The sequence below is a fragment of the Oratosquilla oratoria genome, chromosome 34 (genome assembly GCF_046742065.1).
Source record: "Oratosquilla oratoria isolate Oo_2021 chromosome 34, ASM4674206v1, whole genome shotgun sequence".
Classification (NCBI taxonomy): Eukaryota; Metazoa; Arthropoda; class Malacostraca; order Stomatopoda; family Squillidae; genus Oratosquilla; species Oratosquilla oratoria.
The window spans coordinates 31,929,862-31,955,805 of record NC_134810.1 but is presented as its reverse complement, the minus strand read 5'-3'; the positions used below and the strand labels follow the sequence as shown (position 1 = coordinate 31,955,805).

Sequence of the window (25,944 nt, the reverse complement as noted above, 5' to 3'; positions counted from 1 at the left end):
TGATGTCAGAAAATCACATGGTCCAGACAGAATTGCAAATTGGATATTAAAAGAATGCATGGAAGAATTAACAGACAAAATATAAAATATAATTAAATTCTCACTTAAGAAAAAGTGGCACAGGACTGGAAGAATGCAAACATTGTACCAATTTCTAAGGGAGGAAACAAGGACGACCCATCAAACGACCGGTCTCCCTGACAAGCACAGTAGCAAAAAATTTGCAAAAAGGTCGTCAAAATTAGATGGGTTAAACATTTGGATGAAAAAACTATACTGAATCCAAATCAATTTGGATTCAGACAAGGAAGATCATGTACAACAAACTTGATCTGTTTCTACTCAAGATTAATAGACATAATACAAGAGAGAGATCAGACTGTGCCTTTCTGGACCTACAAAAGGCATTTGATAAGGTACCACACAATAAACTAATAAGGAAGATAGAATCAATAGGTGGCATCAGAGGAAAATTATTGGAATGGATGAAAGACTTCCTGACTGGGAGGAAAATGAGAATAGTAATTAGAGATAAATTTTCAAATTGGGAAGAAATGAAAAGTGGTGTCCCACAGGGGTCAGTACTGGCTCCGATCATGTTTGCCATATACATAAATGACATGGATGAAGGAGTGGAGTGTTATATGAATTTCTTTGCAGATGACACAAAAATACCAAAGAAAGTAAAAATAGAGGAGGATTGCAACTCATTACAAGAGTTGGACAAGATCTAGAAATGGACTCAAAAGTGGGAAGTAAAATTCAATATCAAGAAATGTAGTATAATGGAATTTGGAAAAAGTAAAAACAGAATATCGAGAGATTATAAAATTGGTGAAGAGGAGGTAAAAAAAAAAAGTAAACTTGGAAAAAGACCTTGGAGTGATGATCAGCAAAGACTTGACACCGGATAAGCATATTAATAAAATAGTCAGAGAAACCTACAATTTATTGAGGTCAATAAAAGTGGCATTTGCCTATTTGGACAAGGAAATGATAAAATTGTTTTAACTACACTAATAAGACCAGAACTGGAATATGCAGCAACACTATGGACACCCAGTACCAAAAAGAATATAAAAAAAATTAGAAAGAATACAAAGAGCAACAACAAAACTGGCACCAACTCTTTCCAAAATGACATATGAACAAAGACTGTCCAAATTAGAATTACCAACTCTGGAACAAAGAAGGGAAAGAGGAGACCTACTATCTATAGAATTATGAAAGGAATGGAAATCTTAGATAAGAATGACTTATTAAAATGGGACAATGGAAAAACAAAAGGACACAAAAAGAGAGAGAGAAAAAAAAAAGAAAAAAAATTACAGAAGAGATCTAAAAAGAAAATAGCTTCCCACACAGAGTGATAGATACTTGGAACAAATTAGACAAAGAAACAGTGTGTGCAAACACTATTCATGATTCTAAGAAAAAACTTGATGCTGAGAGATACAAAGACGGGTCACCATGAGCATAGCTCCCTTCCTGTATAATACAACTAGCTAAGTAAGCAAGATTGAGAGAATACAAAGGGCAACAACCAAATTGGTCTCTAGCCTGGCAGATAAACCATATGATGAAAGACTAATAGCACTGAGTCAGCCAACTTTGAAAGTTTGAAGAGAAAGAGGTGATAAGTATTAAGGTCACTAAAGGGGATATATTGCATTAACAAAAGAAATCTCCTGACTAAAGATGGGAGGTCTTTAAGAGGTCATGGGAGTAAATTAAAAAAGACCACATGTCTAAAGGATGTGAAGAAATACATTTTTGATATACATACATGAATTCATGGATAAAGCCCAAGTTCAAACAATACACGAGTTCAAATCTAAATATGATAAATGGAAATCAATGTTATAAAATTGGAACTGTACATGAATTTGAGGCTAGGATAAAAAAAAATTAGAGAATAAGGTTGGGGCCCTACAAGAGTTGCTCTATTCCTGTATACTATTATTAGTTAAATACACAGTTGTCCAGCAGGGGAAAGTTTTTTATCATTCTCTATTTGTCATTTCCAGAATGGTAGTCTCTCTCTCTCTCTCTCTCTTTTTTTTTTTTTTCCACTTCAATGATGACAATATTGGGCCCAAATGGGAAGGGACTTTCCCACTAAGATCAGGGAGCATAAAAATTCAATTAAATATACCCAGGAAAATTCAGCAGTATTCCTCCATCCTGCTGAATTAAATCACCAAATGGACTGGAACAAGGCTGATTTAATTTACAAGTCACACTGTAATTATATACATACACATACCAAAGGCTTTTTCCCCCTTATAAGGGAGGTAACCAAAAATAACAAAGGCATAAAATCCACTCCCACCCATTCTATCCCCACATACTCCACTCCCATCCACTCCATTCCCTCCCTCTTATTTTGGCTCCTCCTAGATGATGTGGAGGAACAACGGACTCATTTTTCACCGCGACCTATATGGACGTGGGTATTACGCATGAAGACGATGGCAGTGGAGGAACAACAGACTCGTTTTTCACCGCGACCTATATGGATGCGGATATTACGCATGAAGACAATGTAGAAGACTTGAAGGTCGGCAGCGGAAGAGTACAAAATCAGGGCCTTCTCCCAGTAGAGGTCAGAGGGCACGTAAATCATATGAAGAATCAAAGTAGGACCCTCACTTGCATGCCCCATTTCTTATATGCTTTAGATAAGTATTACTGACTATAGTGTAAGCCCTCTTCACACAAAAACAAAGATACCGGTAAATTGTGTGCTGGGTAAATAGAAAAAAGATAGGTTACATAGACATATATTAGCACCTGTGCCATGGCACTGGTGTTGTAAGGTTGTAGCATAAAAAGGTGCACAGCCACTTAGAGAAGTTGATTACCGAGCCTGCACTCTGTTCCCACTGATTACTTAGCAAGATTAACACATATAATTATGTAGACAGTAAATTTAGTGATTGCACTCCACTATCTTTCTTTATCCCAGTGAAGTTAAATTGATCGTAAGAGGCTAAATGTAGACCTAGGATTCTGGATTGTAGGAACTACTCGAGTCATGGGTTACGATTCAATGTATCAACTCAAATACAGGGCCTAGGACATGACACCAGGTACTTTGCATACCGAATGTTGAGGTTAGAACATATTGAGTGCCTGGGGTGAGAACCCAAACCTTTTATGAAAACCCCTCATTAAGGAGTGTATTGTCATGGCAACATAACTTGTGTATCCTAGGAAGTAATGATATCAGAGATGGAATAGATCCTGAGCAACTAGCAAATGACATTATACACACTGCAAACAAAATCGAAGGGGAAATTGGAGCAGCAGTGTGCTTAGTGTTAATTGAACTGTGAGTTTATTCTGGAAATGGCTCAATCAGTGTGGAGGATTATAAAAAGGTACAGGGAGTGGTGAATAAGAAACTTAAAAAGGTAAAATGATTACAACATATACATTTCAACCTTAGCAGTTTTGTCGAGACACTAGTGGAGGACAGAGTGCATTGGACAAACACGGGTAAGGCAATGGTCAGGCAAAAACTGACTACAGTCATTGAAGGACATAAGGGACCAGAATTTTTTGTAGAAAAGGGAATTAAGTAGAATGAAAGGGGAGCTGGGTGTCAGGTAAAACAAGAGGGAGAAAGGGAGTATGATATGAATGAACAGAGAGTAGTGGGAAAAATAGTAGAAACACTAACAGCCTTAAAGAACCTATTACATGTATATACACCAAACCCACAACACCAACCTGTAGCTACAACAAGGGATTATAGACACAGGGGACTCCCAAACCAAGGGACATTCCCTTATTAACACTGGAACAATTACAGGGGATAGAATCCACGGCTAGGTTACAACTGTTCATAGAGCTGGTAGCATAATGCAATGATGAAGACCAGGAGAGAGTTTGGATCACAAAGAGCAGGGTCAGCCCAGAACTAGCTTTCCTTATACATAACCAATTCCTGGGAATTGCTTCAGTCGCTTTTGCAGTTGGAATTTAACCTCAAAATAAATCTGGATAGAGCATGTCAAGAATTGGAAAACATGAGGTATGACTGGTTGGAGTTACCACAAAATTTTTCACAGAAATTTAAATGTCAGCATGCGGTAGTTGAAACTTGTTTCCCTTACAAAGGGCTTCTGAACTGCAAGTGAACCAAAAGAAAATTGTGGAACGGGATGCCTACTGAGTCAAAGGAGAGGATAGAAGGGTTTCTCAAAGATGGGTACCCACTCAACAAGTTTATAGGAAGGATAGAGTACAAAAGGCTGATTCTGTTAGTGCAGAGTAATTCCTCAGGAAGTATGTTCTATATGAGGGAACAGAAGGGCTCTAATGTGTGAGACAAGGAGACAAGGGCATATCAAAGTCACAAGGGTGACGAGATAAACGAACTTAAGGATAAGATTCATAAATTGGAAGTAGTTAGAACAGGAAAGAGGAAAGAATTCACCAGAAAACATCTTAAACTGTCCATTTTGCAATACTAATACTCACTGGTTAAGAGACTGTTGGCAGAAACCACCGCCTGGTCACTGTTTCACCTGTGGGAGATCGGGTTGTAGGAAGGTAGACCTGAGGTGCCCCATCAAGAAGGAGAGTGCTTACCATTTGAACTCAAGGAAATCATTCTGACTAACTGATAGGAAGTCATTGCCAGTTATCACCACAGAAATAGGGGGACAACTATTGAAAGCATTGATAGACATGGGTAGTAGTCATACACTAATCTCAGAGGAAGCATCAAAGAAAGTAAAGGGGGAAATAAACCACTGTAAAAAACCACCGAGGTTACCCAGAGTCACAGGAAATCCACTTAGGATACTGGGAATGGTAAGAACGAACATTAATGTAGGGAACATATGGGAGGTTAGACAATGGATCCCCATCGTGCCTAATTCTTATCTAGTGACTGATGTATTGTTAGGTTGTGATGTGCTGAATCAGGTGGATTCTTATTGGAATACCAAAAGGAAGACATTATACTGGGGTAAGGCATCTTACCCATTCAAAAGGATCAATAGCCAAAGAGAAGTTAGACAGGTAGTGGAAAGCCCAGTAAACCCCAGTGACACCCCAAATAACTACAAACAGATTAGTTTAATTAACTCCATAGTGTAAGACCCATACCAAAGTAAATTTATAGCAGTCCCAGTGAAGGATAATCCAGGTACCAATCTTATAATTTACCCCCAGGCCAGTTATAATCAAAACAGCCATCTATACTTAATAGAGGTGAACAAGAAGGGGTCAATTTATGTACTGCAGGCAAACAACTCGAAGGCAAGAAAATATCAAAAAGGAAGTATAACAGGTTCATACGAAGTAATTGAGGAAGAAGCTCCAATTAAGGTAAATATTACAAGAGAAATTCACAATGATTTGTTACCACAATACAGTCAGGGTAAATTTGATGGGTCTAGGATTGAATAGTTAAAGAGGGGAATTAGGAAACGAAACTGGGAATATCTTACAAGTCAGGAAAATGAAGGATTAAATAAGTTACTATTACAGCATGAACAGCTATTCATATTGGAAGCCAGTGAGTTTAGGATTATTGTAGGATGCCAATATATCATTACCCAGAGCAAGCAAAAACACTGCCTTGAATTCCTATTTTTTCAATTTTACTTATTAATTTTTTGTGTGGTACTTTGTCAAATGCTTTCTGCAAATCCAAGAAGGCTCAATCTGCCCATCCATCCCTTTCTTGTATTATATAAATTAATCTCGAGTAAAAGCAGATTAGGTTTGTGGTGCACGATCTTCCACTTCCAAAGCCAAATTGTTTGGGGATTATTATTTTGTTATCTTCCAAGTGTTTGGTCCATTTGTTCCTGATGACCTTTTTGCATATTTTTGCTACTGTGCTTGTGAGGGATACTGGTCTGAAGCTTGTAGGTTCTTCCCTATTTCCTCCTTTATATATTGGTACTCTGCATCTTTCCAATCTTGCAGTACCTTTCACTCCTTGAGTGAGAAGTCAATTATCTTGTAGTTTGTCTGTCAGTTCATCTATACATTCTTTCCCTATCCAATTTGCAATTTCATTGGGTCCATACAATTTTCTGACATCTAGGCTTTTTATTTGGTCTTTTTTTTTTTTTTGTGTTATCTTTATTTCTTTCATCATGGGTGATCTTTCTTGTTGTCCATCTTCCTAAGATTGTGAGCTCTCAATTGTGAAAAGAGACCTGAAATGTCTGATTATAACTTCTGCCATCTCTGTGTCATCTATGTACAGTAAAACCCCGATTATCCGAAACGAAAGGGGGGAAGCCTCTTTCGGATAAGCCGATTTTTCGGATAATCCAGATTTATCAGAAATATATTTCGTGTTGACATACTTTGTGTGTGTGTGTGTGTCCTGTGCCTTCCCCTACCACTCTCTCCATCAGTCAAGTTGCGGATGGAGCACAATTTTTTTTTTTTTGTGTTGACGTACATACCTTATACGTAACAGAGAACAAGAATTATTCTATACATATATCTTCCACTATCCTGACGAACACAATAAAGCAACTCCGCCACTCCCCGCTTCCATCACCATCACTCCACAACCCTTCCACTCCCCACCTCCTGGTGGTGGAGTCAGAAGGAAGGGTCGTCCATTGCTCCATCTTCACTGTCCAAATCAAAGGTAGACAAGGAGGATGAGGCACTTGATGAAGGGCCAGAAGACTGGGTGGACGAAGGTGTTCTTGGCTGAAAAATCGAGGTGATAGAAGACTGTTTGGTGCAAGACAGATGTTTCTCGATGACGTCACTCAGTGCTGCTCGCATCATTGGGTACAGTTGATTGCTATTTGAAATGTCCCTGGGTCGCTGGTCAGGAAACTGAAGCACTCCTTCGATGTGGGACCGGACTGTTGCCAAAGACATGAAAGGATCAGAAGGATCATCGTCGTCGTCGTCATCATCATCGTTGCCATGGCCGTGCATCACTTCCTCAGCTATTTCTTTGGTTGATTGGAGAGCGTAACCTGGGTCCCCCAGCACAGGTAGAACGCGACTGCCCAATGTGAACTCTGTGACGCGACTGCCGCCGACTGACGATGTAAACAATGAAACCAAACACACGCTACGCTAAACAAAGTAGTACAGTACTCTTAAAACGTATTCATTTTAACTGTTCTTATCAATCTTAAATGTGTTAATATAGTACATATGTAGTTACTTTGATTTAGTTTCATGTTTTTGATGCTTTATAACATTTTAGTATATCCAAATCAATTTCGGATAATCCCGTTTTTCGGATAATCCGCTTTCGGATAATCGGGGTTTTACTGTATTCTTTATCTCCTTCACGCAGTTTCACTATTTCATGATTATCCTTTAGTTTGTCATTTATATATCTGTAAAGGAGTTTAGGTTGATCCTTACATTTGTCTATGATATCCCTTTCATATTCTCTTTTTTCTTTCCTGCATATATTCACATATTCATTCCTAAGTTTTATATATGTTTACCATTTAGATGTTTTTCTATCTTTTTTCCATTTTTTCCAGGCTTTGTCTCTCCTCGCTCTAGCCTCACTACATCTTTTGTTGAACAAACATTTTATATAAATCTCTTTTTGCTTCTTTTCTGGTACATATTTATTAATTCCTTCTTTGTACTTTTTTTTTTAATATGTTCCATTTGTTTTCCATCTTTCTTTACTCTTTAGAGAATTTATCCCAATTTGTGTTTCGGAGAAATTTTCTTATTTTACAAAATCTGTTTTGTTGTACATAAATCTTCCTTCTCTGTTTATCATTCCTATCTACATTATTCTGTTCTTTTAATTCAAACTATTAGTATATGGTCACTCTTTCCAATTGGTGTTTTATACATCATTTTGTTCACAATATCTGGTTCAGAAGTTAATATTAAGTCTAGTTTTCATGGTTCCTCATTGTTTATCTAGTATTTTTCTTAACCCACTGTGTTAGGGTGTATTCAATGGTCATATCCTGTAGAATGTTGCTCCAAAGTTCATCACCCCCTTTAACTATCGTTTCTGAATAGTCATTTAGTTTGTGGATTCCAGAGATCATACCATCAATATTTGTGTATGCCACTTTTATTTTCATATTTTCTTTTCTTTTTTGGTTTAACTTTCCATTTTTTTTTTTTTTTTTTTTTTTATGTACCATTTTTTCAGTCTCAAGTCCAGCACTCTCCAAAAAAACTCGTTTTTTTCCATCTCTGTTCTCTTCTCATTCCGATCATTGGCTTCAATTCTGAGCACTTTGTCTTTCTCTTTTTCCTCATCACTCATTTCCTTTTGTATCCTTATATGTTTGAATTTCTCGCTATTTGCCAGTTTGACCGCTTTTGATAGTAACTCCTCTGCTATCATTTATGTTCTTAGTTTTATTTTCAGAGGTCTATGATGTTTTTCTTTTGAATATTTGCCAATCCTATGTATTTTGTCAATTTCTTTATCAAGATTCTGACCTTCATCCTGTATTTCTTTCAGAATTTTTTCAGCTAATTCCTTCTACTTTTCTCTCTGTTATCTAAAAATAACATGCTTTTCCTGAATACCATGGACCACAATGCACTTGCCTTTGTCAACTGTATCTCTCACCCAATTTTCCTTTTCTTTAATTACATTCATAACTGTTTCTTTTGTACAGTATTTTCCTTCATCTGCATTTTGTAATGTGTGTATTTACCTAGTTGTATTTTACGGGAAGGGGAGCTATGCTTGTGGTGTCCCGTCTTCATATCTCATTTTATCTAAGCTATTTTTAAATTCATGTATTTTTTTGCACACACCACTTTCTCATCTAACTTGTTCCAACTGTCTATTACTCTGTGAGGAAAGCTGTTCTTTTTCAGATCTCTTCTATAGCTCTCTTTCTTGATTTTCTTTCCGTGTCCTCTTGTATTTCTATCATCCCATTTTATCAGATTCTCTCTATCAATAATTTCTATGCCTTTCATGATTCTGTAAATAGCTATCAAATCTCCTCTCTCTCTTCTTTGCTCTAGTGTTTGTAGTTCAAGTTTTGCTAGTCTCTCTTCATATGATAGTTTTGAGAGTGTTGGTGCCAATTTTGTAATTGCTCTTTGTATTCTTTCAAGTTTTTTTTATACATTTTTTTGAACTTGGTGACCACATTGTTGCTGCATATTCCAATCTTGGTCTTATCAGTGATTAGGACTTTCTTCACCATTTCTACATCCAGGTATGTAAATGCCACTTTGATTGTTCTTATTAAATTATAAGTTTCTCCAAAAATCTTATATGTTTCTCAGGTGACATATTATTCATAAAAATGACTCCCAGGTCCTTCTCATTTTCTACTTTTTTTTATTACTTCTCCCAATTTATATGATCCTGTTATTCTGTTTTTGCTTTTTCCAAATTCCATTATACTACACTTTTTAGTGTTGAACTCCATCTCCCACTTCCTACTCCATTCCCATACTTTATTTAGATCACTTTGTAGTGATTCACAATCTTCTTCCGTGTTCACTTTTTTTAATAGTTTTGCATCATCTGCAAAGAAGCTCATATAACTTTCAATTTCTTCATCCATTTCATTAATATATATAGCAAATATTATTGGGGCCAGAACTGTTCCTTGTGGAACACTGCTTATTACGTCATCCCATTTTGAGTGTTTGTCTCTTATCACTACTCTCATTTTTCTTTCTTGCAAAAAGTCTTCCATCCATTTAAGCAGTTTGCCCTGTATTCCTCCTTCAGTTTCTAATTTCTTAAGCAACTTCTTATGTGGTACTTTGTCAAAAGCTTTTTTTAGGTCTAGAAATGCACAATCAGCCCATCCATCTCTTTCTTGTATTATATCTGTTAGCCTTGAATAGAAACATATTAAATTGGTGACGTATGATCGTCCTTGTCTGAATCCAAATTGCCTTGTATTTAGCACGCTGTTTTTTTCTAAATATTTTACCCATTTACTTTTGATAATTCTTTCACAAATTTTTGCTTTTGTACTTGTTAGAGAGACTGGTCTATAGTTGGTAGGGTCTTCTTTATTTCCTCCTTTATATATAGGTACTATATTTGCTTTTTTCCAATATTCTGGAACTTTTCCTTCTTTCAAGGAACTATTTATTATGCTATGTATTTTGTCTGCCAGTGTGTGTGTGTGTATTTACCTAGTTATATTTTACAGGACGGGAACTATGCTCGTTGTGACCTGTTTTCGTATCTCTCCACGTCCAGTTTAGTTTTAAATTCATGTATAGTTCTGGCATTTACTGTTTCATTGTTCAGCCAGTTCCAGACATCGATCACTCTGTGCGGGAAACTGTTCTTTTTCAGATCTCTTCTGTAACTGTCTTTCTTTAATTTCTTTGCATGTCCTCTTGTTTCTCTCTTGTCCCATTTTAGTAGGTCATCTCTATCAAGAACTTCCATCCCTTTTATAATTCTGAAAATGGTCAACAAGTCACCTCTTTCCCTTCTCTGCTCTAATGTTGACAGCTGTAATTCTTCCAGTCTTTGTTCATATGTCAAATTTGATAGTGTGGGTGCCATCTCTGTTGCCACTCTTTGGATTCTCTCTAACTTCCTTGTGTTTTTCTTTGTGCTAGGTGCCCACATTGATATAGCATATTCTAATTTTTGTCTTATTTATGTAACAATTAATTTCTTAACCATCTCCTCATCCATGTAATCGAAGGCCACTTTCATTGACCTTAATAAATTGTAGGTCTCTCCGAATAACTTGTTTACATGTTTGTCGGGTGTCAAGTCACTTGAGATGATTACTCCTAGGTCCCTCTCTGAGTTTACTTTCTTTACTACTTTGTTTCCCATCGTATATTTTCCCGAAACTCTATTTTTCCCTTTTCCAAATTCTATCATGCTACATTTCTTGATGTTGAACTTCATCTCATATTTTTGGCTCCATTCCCATACTTTGTACAGGTCATCTTGCAGCGATCTGCAATCTTCTTCTGTCTTTAGTCTTGAGTAATTTAGCATCGTCGGCAAAAAAAATTCATGTAACAATTTACACCTTTGTCCATATCATTTATGTATATAGCAAACATTAAGGGAGCCAAAACAGAGCCTTGTGGAACACCACTTTTTACATCTTCCCATTTTGAATTTCTGTCTCTAAGTACCACTCTCATTTTTCCCCCAGTTAAGAAGTCCTTCATCCATTCCAACAGTTTGCCTTCAATTCCCATTCTTTCAATTTTGCTTATTAATTTTTTTTTTGTATTTACCTAGTTGTATTTTACGGGACGGGAGCTATGCTCGTTGTGACCCATTTTCATATCTCTCCACGTCCAGTTTAGTTTTGAACTCGTGTATAGTTCTGGCATTTACTGTTTTACTTTTCAACCTGTTCCAGACATCGAACACTCTGTGCAGGAAACTGTTCTTTTTCAGGTCTCTTCTGTAACTGTCTTTCTTTAATATCTTTACGTGTCCTCTTGTTTCTCTCTTGTCCCATTTTAGTAGGTCATCTCTATCAAGAACTTCCATCCCTTTTATAATTCTGAATATGGTCAACAAGTCGCCTCTTTCCCTTCTCTGCTCAAATGTTGACAGCTGTAATTTCTCCAATCTTTGTTCATATGTCAAGTTTGACAGTGTGGGTGCCATCTTTGTCGCTACTCTTTGGATTCTTTCTAACTTCCTTGTGTTTTTCTTTGTGCTAGGTGCCCACACTGATATAGCATATTCTAATTTCGGTCTTATCAATGTAACAATTAATTTCTTAACCATCTCCTCATCCACGTAGTTGAAGGCCACTTTCATTGATCTTAATAAATTGTAGGTCTCTTCAAATAAATTTTTACATGTTTGTCAGGAGTCAAATCACTTGATATGATTACTCTTAGGTCCCTTTCTGAGTTAACTTTCTTTACTGCTTTGTTTCCCATCGTATATTTTCCTGAAACTGTTTTTGCCTTTTCCAAATTCCATTATGCTACATTTCTTGATGTTGAAATTTATCTTGTGTTTCTGGCTCCATTCCCATACTTTATGCAGGTCATCTTGTAGTGATCTACAACCTTCTTCTGTTTTCACTCTAGAGTAATTTAGCATTGTCGGCAAAAAAATTCATATAACAATTTACTCCTTCATCCATATCATTTACATATATGGCAAACATTAAGGGAGCCAAAACAGAGCCTTGTGGGATGCCACTTTTCACATCTTCCCATTTCGAATTTCTGTCTCTAAGTACCACTCATTTTCCTCCCAGTTAAGAAGTCCTTTATCCATTCCAACAATTTACCTTGAATTCCTATTTTTTCAAATTTGCTTATTAACTTTTTATGTGGTACCTTGTCAAAAGCTTTCTGCAGATCCAGGAAGGCACAGTCTAGCCATCCATCTCTGTCTTGTATTATTTCAATTAGTCTTGAGTAAAAGCAGATTAGATTTGTGGTGCACAATCTTCCACTTCTAAAACCAAATTGTTTGGGGTTTTATTATTTTGTTTTCTTCAAAATGTTTTGTCCATCTGCTCCTGATCATCTTTTTGCATATTTTTGCTACTGTGCTTGTGAGGGACACCGGTCTAGTCTTCTTCCAAATTCCATTATACTACACTTCTTAATATTGAATTCCATCTCCCACTTCCATTCCCATACTTTAATGAGATCGCTTTGCAGCAATTCACAATCTTCTTCAGTGTTTACTTTTCTCAACATTTTTGCATCGTCTATGAAGATGCTCATATAACTTTCAATTCCTTCATCCATACCATTAATATATATAGCAAACATTATTGGGGCCAGTACTGTTCCTTGTGGAACTCCACTAATCACCTCATCCCAATTGGAATGTTTGTTACGTATCACCACTCTCATTTTCCTTTCAAAGGATTACAAAGGATTACAAAGGTGGAGCATACCGACAGGAGACCTTTTGATCCATATCTAGGTCGGATGCGAAAAAAAAAATCATATTGATAATAAAATAATAAATAAAAACTATGATAATGTAAATAACAATTAAAATACATAAATAAATGCATAGGTATAGTTAAATAATAAACAGGTAAATAGTAAATAATAATAAATTGACATATAACTAATAATAAATAAAAATCAGACAGACAAATGATAAAACAAAAACAAATAATATAAGATAAATTATAATCATTACAGCATCTTACTTAGGTATTTATCTAAATGATTCTTAAAGCTTTGAACTGAACTACATTGCACTACCTGTGCAGGAAGTTTATTCCATTCATTAACTACACGGTTGGCAAAGTTGTTTCTACCTACTTCCAAATTGAATCTATTTCCGGACAGTTTGAGACCATTGTTTCTTGTCTGATTCTCATTCAATGTAAAAATTTGGTCACTTTTGATGTTGTCAATTCCCTTTAGAATTTTAAAGACCTGTATCAAGTCACCTCTGCATGAAGTCTTCCATCTACTTAAGTAGTTTACCCTGTATTCCTCCTACAGTTTCTAATTTCTTTAGCAATTTCTTATGTGGCACCTTATCAAAAGCTTTTTTCAGAAGAAATAGTGTGTGCAAACACAATACAACAATTTAACCACTTCCATATGGTGATGCCTACGTAGGCGTCATGAGGAGCAAGTGGGTACGTGATGATGCCGACGTCGGCGTCTTGATTATATTTACTGTAGTCGTACCTGCGTGACCCTCATTCTCTCTAAACTGGCTTCATCATATTTTCTATGGTTATCAAAATTCATGGGTGAAAGAAAGCGAGCGATTGAGAAGTGACTTTATTTTTTATAATGCGATTATTATGACGCAACATTGCACATCAGGCAGCTAATGCTGCCAGACATGCGATGTGCCCCGGAGTGAAGAGGTTAACCACTTCACTACGGGATTTAAATCTCGCGGGCAGCAGCCAATGGCAGCAGTACGACGTGTTGTAATAATACTCGCATCATAAAATATAGTCACGGCTTATATCGATCGTTCTCTCTTTCACCCGTGAATTTTGAAAACCACAGAGAATGGGATTAAGACCATATTAGGGAGAATGTAAAAACACAGGGACGACTACAATAAATATAATCAAGACGCCGATATGGCAGCGTCGCGAATCCACTTGCTCCTCATGACGCCTACGTGTGCGGCACCGTATGGAAGGGGTTAAGAACAAACTTGATCTTGCGAGATACATAAACGGGTCACCATGAGACAAAACCTCAACCTGGGTAGAAATGATAAGTGGAGTCCCACAAGGTTCTGTATTAGCTCCGATAATGTTTGCCATATATATAAATGACATGGGTGAAGGTGTACAATGTCATATGAACTTCTTTGCAGATGACACAAAACTACTAAAGAAAGTGAGTACAGAAAAAGACTGAATCACTATTGAGAGACCTGGACAAACTCTGGGAATGGAGTCAAAAGTGAGAAGTGAACTTCAAATAAAAAAAATGTAGTATAATAGAGTTTGGAAAAAGTAAGAATTGAATATCAGGGCAATATAAAATTGGTACAAAGGAAGTTAAAAAGAGTTAGATTGGAAAAGGACCTAGGAGTAATTATTAATAAAGTTATGTCACCAGACAAGCATATTAACAAAATAGTCAGAGAAACCTACAATTTACTAAAATCAATAAAGGTGGCCTTTAACTACTTGGATGAGGTAATGGTAAAGAAAGTCACACTGATAAGACCAAGATTGGAGTATGCTGCAACACTATGGACCCCCAGTACAAATAAGTACATAAAGAAAATAGAAAGAATACAAAGAGCAACAACAAAGGTAGCACCAACATTACCAAAATAGACACACGAACAAAGATTGTCCAAACTGAAACTACCAACCCTGGAATAAAGAAGCAGATGAGGAGATCTACTGGTCATTTACAGAATCATGAAAGGCATGGAAGTTCTTAACAGAGAAGATTTATGAAAGTGGGATAAAAGAAAAACAAAAGGACATGAAAAGAAACTTAAAAAAAGATATTTATAGAAGAGATCTGAAAAAGAATAGTTTCCCACACAGAGTGGTGGATGTCTGGAAGAAATTGGATGAGGCAACAGTGTATGCAAAAACCATACAAGAATTTAAGAACAAACTAGATGATGAAAGATACAAAGATGGGTTACTGTGAGCATAGCTCCCTTCCCGTGCAATACAACAAGGTAAAAAATAAATACAACATTTACAAGAAGTGGTTAACTAACTTCTTACCAGGGAGGCAGTGTAGAGTAAACCAAAACAAAATTTTTTTTATAACAAAGACTATACAACAGTGTCTCCCAAAGAGTAATACTCTCATCAATGCTATTCAATCTCCTCATAAGCAACCTCCCAAATCCTGATGTAAAACTTAATGCTAGAGTACATACACAGCATGAAAAACAAGGAGGTCAGGAGGAGAGCAGGAGTGGAAAATGAGATGACATAGAGCTGATAAAAGATTATTGGGTTGGTTTGAACACATGGAAAGAATGAGTTAAGAAAGATTAGTAAAAGAGGTGTGGAAGACAGAGGTGGGGAGAGTGAACTTAAGGGGATGACTGAGGATGAGATGGATGTATGGGGTCAAGGGGGAACTGAGCAAGGGGGAAATGTCTGTTGAGAACAGAAGGCAGGAGATAGGGATGAGTGAAAAATGACTGTATATAGATGATACTGTTATGCAAGGAAAGGGGGATGGGGGTAGGGGATGCTTTTGTGTGAATGATATTTTGATGCATTCTCAAAGGATTCCTCTTTGTCTTCTCTTTTTCTGCATGAGGGGTGGAGAGGTCACCAATTAAGTGAAGCAGCCTTGCTATGGATGTACTGTGTCTTAGTACATTGCATTTGAACCAAGGCAGTTGGATGTAGGGATGACCTGCCAGCCATGAGGAGCTGACATGGAAAGGGTGGAGGGGGTGGTGGATGTAAAATAGGTGAGAATATATATGTGCCTCTGACTTGGCTACCTCCCTTATAAGAGGGAAAAAAGCTCTCAGTATATAAATGGATAGAAATTATAAAGTAACATTTAAGAACACTCAAGCCAACTTACACTGTCAGACATACGTCAAAACCACCCTTGCCCCTCTGTTTACCCAAATGTATAAACGAGAGAGACACAGATGTATTTACCTAGTAGTATTTACCTAGTTGTAATATATGGGTGGGGAGCTATGCTCGTGGTGACCCGTCTTTGTATCTCTCCGCATCAAGTTTTATCTTAAAATCTTGTATAGTGTTTGCACATACTGTTTTGTTGTCTAATTTGTTCCATGTGTTTATTGCTCTGTGTGGGAAACTGTTCCTTTACAAGTTTTTTCTATAACTATTCTTTTTGTGAATGGACATGGGTGAATGGCTAGAAAATGAGCTTTTGTACAGCACTTTTTTGCTAACAACAAAAGGAAACAGTTGTAATTACAAAAGAGAAGTGGTTGTATTTATCAAATGACCAAAATGGTAAAATAAGTTTCAAGTAAATAGTGTAGTGTATACACAAAATGAAGAACAAAATAGAAAAAAAGAAGAAAAATTGAACCAACAATGAGAGATTTGGACATGAGTAGAGTTGAGTCACTGCTGGGGGTAATACCAAAAAAATCATGCATGGCATACTCTGAAATCAACTCAAAGATGGAACACCAATGTTTTTTCAGGATTTCCAAAAGAGGATCATTAGGCAGAGTAGTAGATGCAGAAAGAGAAACTAGGTATAAAAATGTACTAAGAAATTGGGATTTTGCTGATTTGATGAAGTAATAGATTTGAAAAATGAATATAGGGCAATGTACAGAGAGATACACCAACTACGAAGAGCTAATGATGAGATGAACAAAGAGCTTAATGATCTAAAAAACTAATTAAATATGGTCAGAGGTGATAACAAAAGAATGAAAAATGAAGAAATTAAAAATGGGGCACTGAAAAAAGAAGTCAAAGAACAAATACAAGCAATGCCTGATAAAGTAGGAGAAACAATTAAGGAGACAGATCTCCTAGAAATAAAATCAATGGAAGCTAGAACAAGAAAATAAGAAAATAACCTTTAAAGAAATAGTACAACAGGTTGAGGAAAATTCTAAAGAAATGATAATTAAAGTAATTAAAGAAAAGGAAAACTGTGATGTACACAGATACCAAAGAGAAAAAGAGGAGAAAGAAATTGCAAAAGCAATTCTGAAATAGATACAAGAGGAGGGACAGATAATGGACAAAGAGAAAGAAATACATAAAATGGAACAGTACTCTAGAGAAAAACAGTATAGGCCACTAAAAATCAAACTAAGGTCCCAAATGATAGCTGAAGAAGTACTATCAAAAGCAGCAAAGCTGCCAAATAGTGAAAATTATAAAAACGTATGAAATGTATGGATAAAAAAAAAAAAAAAATGAGTGATGAGGAAATAGAGAAACAAAAGACACTTAGAAATGAAGCAAATGAAAAAACGAGAAAAAAAAACAGAATGAAAAGAATTTTTTTTTTTTTCTTTGAGAGTACTGGACCTGAGGTTGAGAAAATGGTTCATAAAAAAGAGAGAAATAAAAAATTAAAATAACATATACTAACATGGACAGCAGGATTTCAGGACTAAACAAATTAAACGACTATCTGTCAGTAGAGAAACCAGACATAATGGTAATTGTGGAGACAAAATTAAAAGGTCCACTACCATTAGATATTGTGGGAAAGGAGAAACACGGTGCAGTTATGTTTTTGACTAAGGTTTAAATGTAACAAAGATAACAGAGGGAAAAAACAATGTGGAATTGATTATAATTAAAATTGAAAACAGACATGAAAAATAGAAAATTTGTCATAATATATGTGCCCCTCAAAACACAGTCTTGGACAGATAGTGATCATTCCAAAATGTTGAAAGACACAAAGAATGCATTACCATATACTTGGGTTTGGGTCGCACTTTTTTAAACTAAATATTTTGCCAAAATTAGGGGTGCAACCTATCCATTTGACATTGAGGGACAGCACTACTGTCACCAAAATCGCAACAATTGGCAATTTCAGTGTGACAATGACATGGAATTTCAGTGGTGTTCACACAATATGCATCGGAAAGCTTTTCAAGCCTTTTGTATCCATAAAATATATCAAAGGTTCCTACGAACTTGCTGCTCTAAACTGTACTATTGCTGCTACAAAATCATATATCAATTACAATAAAATCGTAAAATATACTCTTTCGCATGTTTTGTAGTGTTTATAAGCAATGCGACCTTGATCCTTTGTTTACCATACATTACCGTACATCACCTGTTTCACTTGTGGCTGTGTTTCTATGATATGTGCACAAATTATGTAACTTTAAAAAACTTATGATTTTCGTAATAAAAAATTATTTTCATAAACTTCCATTGGGCCTACTGTACTGTTAGATTTATAGAAGATCACATGGAGTTTTAGGCCTAAAAACTGCAAACCCTGATCATGAGTATTGTTAAGAGAGAGAACTATGAAGTAGGTTTTAAGCTGAAAGTTGTGGATTACGCATAAGAACATAGAAACAGATCTGCAGAAAGGGAGATTTGGGTTTCAGGAAAGGTAGTGAGTGGATGGAGAAAGCAGAAAGATCAGCTTAAAGAAATTTTCTTCTATACTGTTGTATAGTATCCATTTGACAAACTCTTATTGATTTTTTTTGTCAAATTCACTATAACGTTTTTTACACAAGTGCATTTGTTTACGATTATAGTTTTAGAAATGCAACCGCTGTTTATATAAGTTTGCATTATGTGCACGTGTGACAGTCAGACAATCTACATGTGTTCTGATATTAAAATTTTGTGGGTAAAGTTTTGAAATAAAGGTAAATATCTGATCATTTTTAACTTTGAATCAGTCTTGTAAATCGCCAGATTACAGTGCGACCTATCTGCGGGTCAACCGCAAATAACCTCTTTGACAACCACAAACTAGTGGTGTGACCTATATGCAAGTATATACAGTAATTGAATTATTGAAAGGAGGAAACAGAGTAATTATGGGTGACTTTAATTCTAAAGAAATATGTTGGGGAGAAATTACAGTGAAATGTGGAGAAGACATTACGGGAAGTATTCTACTTGATATGACCATTGAATACACATCGACTCAATGGGTAAAGGAAAATACCAGGTATAGAAACAATGGAAAACCGTCAAGACTAGATTTAATATTTACATCAGAGCCTGAAATCGTGGATAAAATGAAATACAAGACATCAACTGGGAAGAGTGACCACATACTAACAGAGTTCAAACTAAAAGAACAGATTGATTTGAAAAGAAGTGAGAAACATAGAAAAGGAAGACTAATGTACAATAAAATAAATTTTGAGAAACTCAGAAAATTCTTCCAAAATATAAACTGGGAAAACTTCTTAAATGAAGAAACAAAGATGGAAGAGAAATGGAATATATTAAAAGCAAATTATGATGAGGGAATAGACAAATACATACCAAAGAAGAAACAAGAATGAGTGTACATAAAGTGCTGGTACAACAAAAAACATAACAAGGCTAAAGAGAGAAGACACAAAGATGAAAGACAAAACAAAAAAAACAAAAAAAAAACATAAGAATATATAAAAACACATAGGGAAGAAAAGAGAAACTATAAAAAGGACATAATAGAAAAATGCAAGGACCAACCTAAACTATTCTACAGGTATGTAAAGGACAAACTAAAAGATAAACATGAAAGTGAAACTTTGTGAAGGGAATAATAAATATACAGATGATGTAGAAATGGCTTAAATTATGAACAAACTTTTTAAAACTGTATTCACAATTGAAAGTACACAAGATTGAGAGGAAGGACAGAAAGATCCCCCCCAATGAAAGAAATATCTGTGACATACATACATACATATACCAAGGCTTTTTCCCCCCTTACAAGGGGGCTAGCCAAAAAGGAAAAGGCATAAATCATTCCCACCCATTCCATCCCTGAATACACTCCACACCCCTCCACCCTCCCTCTTTTCTTAGCACCTCCTGGATAACGGGTCATCCCTGCACCTTGTCCACTGCCCTGGGTCAGAAACAGTGTCGCAAGACACAGCACATCCACAGCAAGGCCGCTTCATTTAATCAGCGACCCCCCCTCTCCGTCCCCCCATGCATAAAAGGAGAAGACGGGGAGAAATCCTTTTGGGCTGCATCAAATTTTGCTCACACACACTACCTCACCCCCCATACCCCCGCCCATTCCACCTCATGCATCACAACATCATCCACATACAACCATTCTCCATTCACCCCTGTCTTCTGTCCTCTCCCGTCCTTCCTCAACAGACATTCCCCTCTTCCCCAAAGCCCCCTTCACCTCATCCTAGGACGTCCCCTCATGTTCACTCCCTCCACATCTGCCTTCCATACCTCTTTTACTAATCTTTCTTCACTCATTCTTTCCATGTGTCCAAACCATCCTAATACTCTTTCATCAACCCTGTCTCCCAACCCCCTTTCCACCCCTGTTCTCCTCCTCACTTCTCACTCTATCCAGCTTAGTAACCCCCATCATGCTTCTCAGACACCTCATCTCAAACACATTGAAACTTCTTCTCTCTTCCTCTCTTATGTTCCATGTTTCTGCCCTATACAGTGCTGTTGGCACAATCACTCCTTCATATAGTCTCCTCTTAGCATCCATTCCCAAATGTCTATTCCTCATTACACTTTTTAATCCACCAAGGCATTTACTTGCTTCTCTCAATCTACATTCTACCTCCACCTTCAATCCACCTTTTCCTGCCACATTTGCATCCAAGTATATAAAACTATCCACTTCCTCCAGTCGCTCTCCCTTAATGCTCACTTCCAGACTACTGCCACTTTCAAACCTTGTACATCTCATCACCTTACTTTTACCCACATTTATCTTCAGCTTTCTTCTATCACACACTCTCCCAAACTCTGTCACCAACTTCCTCAATCCCTCCTCCGATCCTGCCACAAGTGCAGTGTCGTCTGCAAACAACAGCTGGCTCACCTCCCACTTCTCTCCATTTTCTTTAACCATCTCCAATCCCTGACCCACTACCCTTGCATTTACCTCTTGCACTACCCCATCCATGTATAAGTTGAACAGCCAGGGCAACATAACGCATCCTTGACGAAGTCCCACCTTTACCTCGAACCACTCATTCTCTCCATTTCTAATCCTGACACAAGCTCTACTACTCTCATAAAAACTCTTGACACAGAAGGAAATAAGGGATCAAATAAAACCCCTTGATATCAGAAAATCACACGGGCAGGATGGAATTACAATTGGATATTAAAAGGATGTACAGATGAACTAACGAACAAAATACACAAGATAATTTATTTCTCAAAGAAGGAAAAATACCACAAGATTGAAAAAATGCAAATATTGTACCAATATAAGTACATAAGACTTATATTGGTACAATATTTGCATTTTAATATACAAAGGAGGGGACAAGGGAAATCCAACTATAGACTGGTCTCCCTTACAAGCACAATAGCAAAAATATGTGAAAATGTTATCAAAAGTAAATGGATTAAACATTTGGAAAAGAATAATATACTAAATCCATGACAATTTGGATTTAAATGTGGAAGATCATGTGCCACAAACTTGATTTGCTTTTACTCTAGGCTAATAGAAATAATACAAGAAAGGGGCGGATGGGCAGATTGTGCCTTCTTAGATCTACAAAATGCATTTGATAAAGTACCACACAAAAAGCTGCTAAGAAAAATTAAAATAACTGGTGTAGTACAAGGAAAATTATTGGAACGAATGGAAGATTTCTTGAATGGGAGAAAAATGAGGGTGGTAATTAGAGACAAGAATTCGACCTGGGAAGAATTGATAAATGGAGTCCCACAAGGTTCTTTATTGGCTCCAATAATGTTTGCCATATACAGTATATAAATGACATGGATGAAGGTGTGGAATGTTATATAAACTTCCTTGCAGATGATGCAAAACTACTAAAGAGAGTACAGAAGATTGTAAATCACTACAAAAAGACCTGGATAAAGTTTGGGAATGGAGTTAAAAGTGTCAAGTGTACTTCAATATAAAAAAAATATAATATAATGGAATTTGGAAAAAGTAAAAATAGAATATTGGGACAATATAAAATTGGTACAAAGGAAGTTAAAAAATTTAACTCAGAAAGGGACCTAGGAGTAATTATCAGCAATGGCATGGTAACAGACAAACATGTCAACAAAATAGTCGGAGAAACCTTTAATCTACTAAGGTCAATGAAAAAGGCCTTTGACTTCTTGGATAAAGAAACTATTAGTTACGTTGATAAGACCAAGATTGGAATATGCTGCAACACTATGGACACCCAGTACTAAAATGAATAAAAAGAAATTAGAAAGAATTCAAAGACCAATGACAAAGATGGCACCAACACTCTCCAAATCAACATACAAAGATTGCTCAAACTCAAACTATCAACCCTGGAACAAAGAAGAGAAAGAGGAGATCTACTGACCGTCTAAGAAGGATAGTTATAGAAGATATAAAAAGAATAATTTCCTACACAGAGTGGTAGATATCTGGGATAAACTGGATGAGGAATCAGTGAGTGCAAAAACTATACAAGAATAACAGAACAAACTTGATGCTGAAAAATACAAAGACAGGTCACTACGAGCATAGCTCTCTTCCTATAACATACAACTAGGTAAATACACAAACTAGACCACAGCCCTAGAGATGACAGAATGGAAGCATCATCCCAAAAATTATCATTAACATTAATCACTTCTGACAACCATGAATAAGAAAAATAATAATAATAATAATAATAATAATAATAATAATAATAAAAACACCTAACAGTTAAATTGAATGACCAAAGCCTTCCACTGGAAAAGAACCCTATAATCTTAGGGCTCACATTTTATGTTTATATGACCTTCACCCCACATATCAGACCTGAGATGTCATAAAAGTGTCAATAGATAGAACACTAAACTCAATACTCCACTGAACCACCCCTCTGTCATCAGCCAAGAGAAAAATATATTTCAAGAGAAGTAAAAACCATATTAGCAAGCTTGTGTATGCGACACCATCCAGTTCTAAGATATACTAACAGAGAATAGGTCTGGCTACAGAATAAAACTGTCCTAGATGCAACAATCACATAGCGGACACCAAGCATTTCATCATATGCTGCTACACATTTACTATCAAAAGGCAACACAATATTTCTTGCTTAAGTGACATATGGAGCCATCTGGTGGATGTTGCTGGTTACCTGAGAGCTGTGGGTCTCCTCCAAGAAAGAGCTGAGGCAATGGATTGATTGACTGATTGATTACCAATATGTAAAGAAGACACTGGGGGTCATGCATTTCCACAGCCTACATTTCAACAACTCGCAGATTTGACCTCAAATTCCTACCCATTAACTTTAATTCTACGCCTAACTTGCAAATTTGACATTCAAACTGCACAAAAAGCATACCTTTTTTAGTTTGGCTACTAAGATGGAGGTGATTGCATTTTGATGCTTTGAAAACCTTGAAAATCACCCTAACTCTAGAATTGCAAGACCCCAGTGTAATGCTACTCAAGGGATTCTCAGATATGCAACCATAACCTTCAACCTCTTCCTTACTGAAAGGGTGCAACATAACTAAATATAAAACCCTGGAGAGTCAATTAAGCAATCTGTCTGCCCAGGTCTCTCTTGCAGAAGACTCATGGCTCCCAAGTAACTGACTACAATCATTGGGTGGGTCCATAAGTCATTCAGGGTAAAGATATTAATTATGTTGTTGCCTAGGGACTGTTAGTGTAGGGTATTGTAGAATGAGGTGCTTTATGTCCTCTTTGTAGTGGTTGCATCTAGGGCATCTATGGTTCTGCCATAATGTCTTACCAAGGATGCACCATTGATCAAAGGAGGGTGTACAATATGAAAGGAACATCAGAGAATTTCAATCAATTACACCACCTCCCTCACTAACACCTAAAACCAGCACAAAACTCCCTAATTCCACAAGGAGATGTGGCCTTAAGGGACCTGCACCCTGGAAGTTTCTATTATTATGGAGTAACTTTATGGTATTTACAAATATGATAATACAAACCTTGATAAATTCCACAGGAACTTTGTTGTCTCTCACTGCACTCTCTTGCCCTTCCACTAATAATCTGTTGTTGGATATCGTGAAGGGCACATATTCATCATATGCGACACCTCGTCCCACACGACTGAATATATCTAAACCAGGTATAACTAGATGTTCTCCATTCAGCTGAACATCAAAAACCTATGGAAAGAAAAATCTGACATGTAAAATGGTTACTTTGAAACTGCAAGTGAAATAAAATGTAAATCTTAGGAAAAGAATCCTAAGTTTTGTAATACATTGGCTTTGAACCTGTTCCAATCTTAGTTTCATAAGATTGCTTCTGCAACAATTCAAACCATAAAATAATCAAAGAAAAACAACTTTTGTACACAACTGAAAAACTTGTAAATGTGAGGCATACAAAAATAAAAATAAACATAAATCCATAGAGCTGGTTCAAATATACAAATAATTGGAATCCTGAGTTGTGATTTTCAATATTGATACTAACTGTTGCCTCAAGTTTCACAGTAGAGGGAGAGAAGCAGTCACTTATTGCCAGCTCTCCATGTGTGAAAAAGTGCATGAAACACTGTTGAAGTTGATAGATATCTTGGACTCAATCTGGGGATTGATTGTCAGACCCTCAGGACTACACATTCTGATGAAGGTGAGATGGTTGACAGGTTTTAAAAATGGGCAGCTTTGATGTTTCTCTTGCAGGACCACCACAAGCAGGTATCATTTATTAGTCCCTGTAATTTCCAATACTTAATGTTTAGTGACTTATGAATATAGACAAGAGGGTTTATACCATTCGTCCATAAGGCATTTGGAACAACCCAAGGAAAAAGACCTTTGCCAAAATACCAATACAATATCATTGACAAACTATTTATCCATCTATATACCAAGGGCTTCCTCCCCACTACAAGGGAGGTAGCCAGTCATGGCATGCACCCACTCCCACCTATTCCACTTCCATCCACCACCCTTGTTTCCTTCTCATCTTAACTCCTCATGTATGAAAGGTCATTCCTGTCTCTTGCCCACTGCCCAGATTATAAGCTATACAGCAAAACACATTACATCAACAACAAGGCCACTTCATTTACATGGTGACCATCCCTCCTCATCCCCTCATGAAAAAAAAGAGAGAATACGTGGAGAAATCCCTTTGGGCTGCATCAATATAACATCCATACACGACCATTCTCTACTCACCCCTATCCCATGCCTTCTCCTTTTCTTGCTCAAGGCCCCTTTTACCTATCCAACAACTTCATCCTCAGCTGTCTCCTCAAATTCCCTCCACCCATCTCTGTCTTCCACAACTCTTGGATCATTAACAAACATTTCTCCAGAAAATTTTTCAAACCCACTACTCCAGGCAACAGGAAGACTACAAATCAATCAATCATTCCATTGTCCCTGGTCTCTCTTCTTGAAGATCCATGGCCTCTAGAAAACCAGCAAGAGCCTCTGAGTGGGACCATAATTCACTTAGAGAAGAGATATTGTGTAATTGATGGGGATTGTTAGTGTGGGGCATTGTTGTACATGTTTTGTGTCTTCTGTATGGTGGTTGCATCTGGGTCAGTTTGAATCTCTGGCCAGGCCTATTCTGTGTTGGTACTGTTTTAATGAAGGATGGCATCCTGAGTGCAGCCATGCTAAAGTGGTTCTTGTTTAGTGTGGGATGGTTCTCTCTGTGGAACTTATATCTGGGGGTTGTTGTTGGAGTATTGAGTTTGGTGGTCTTTCTTGAAAGGGTTGTTTAGCTATCTGGGTGTGAATGTGTTTGTGTGTGGATGTTTTGTGTATTTACCTAGTTGTATTATACAGGAAGGGAGCTATGCTCGTGGTGACCCATCTTTGTATCTTTCAGCATCTAGTTTTTTCTTAAAATCTTGAATAGTATTTACACACACTGTTTCTTTATCTAAGTTATTCCAGATATCCACCCTTTGTGTGG

The 25,944-nt window shown here is 36.7% G+C and overlaps 1 protein-coding gene across 6 annotated transcripts in view; it reads right to left on the bottom strand.

Moving 5' to 3' along the window:
• The window catches only part of LOC143018161 (malectin), a 397,497-nt gene that overhangs the window by 173,922 nt on the left and 197,631 nt on the right, over window positions 1-25,944 (bottom strand). For all 6 annotated transcript variants that reach the window (XM_076173315.1, XM_076173314.1, XM_076173318.1 and 3 more), the window contains exon 4: window positions 23,985-24,167. In XM_076173315.1, the coding sequence (XP_076029430.1) occupies window positions 23,985-24,167 (183 nt within the window). The remainder of the gene's footprint in view (window positions 1-23,984; window positions 24,168-25,944) is intronic.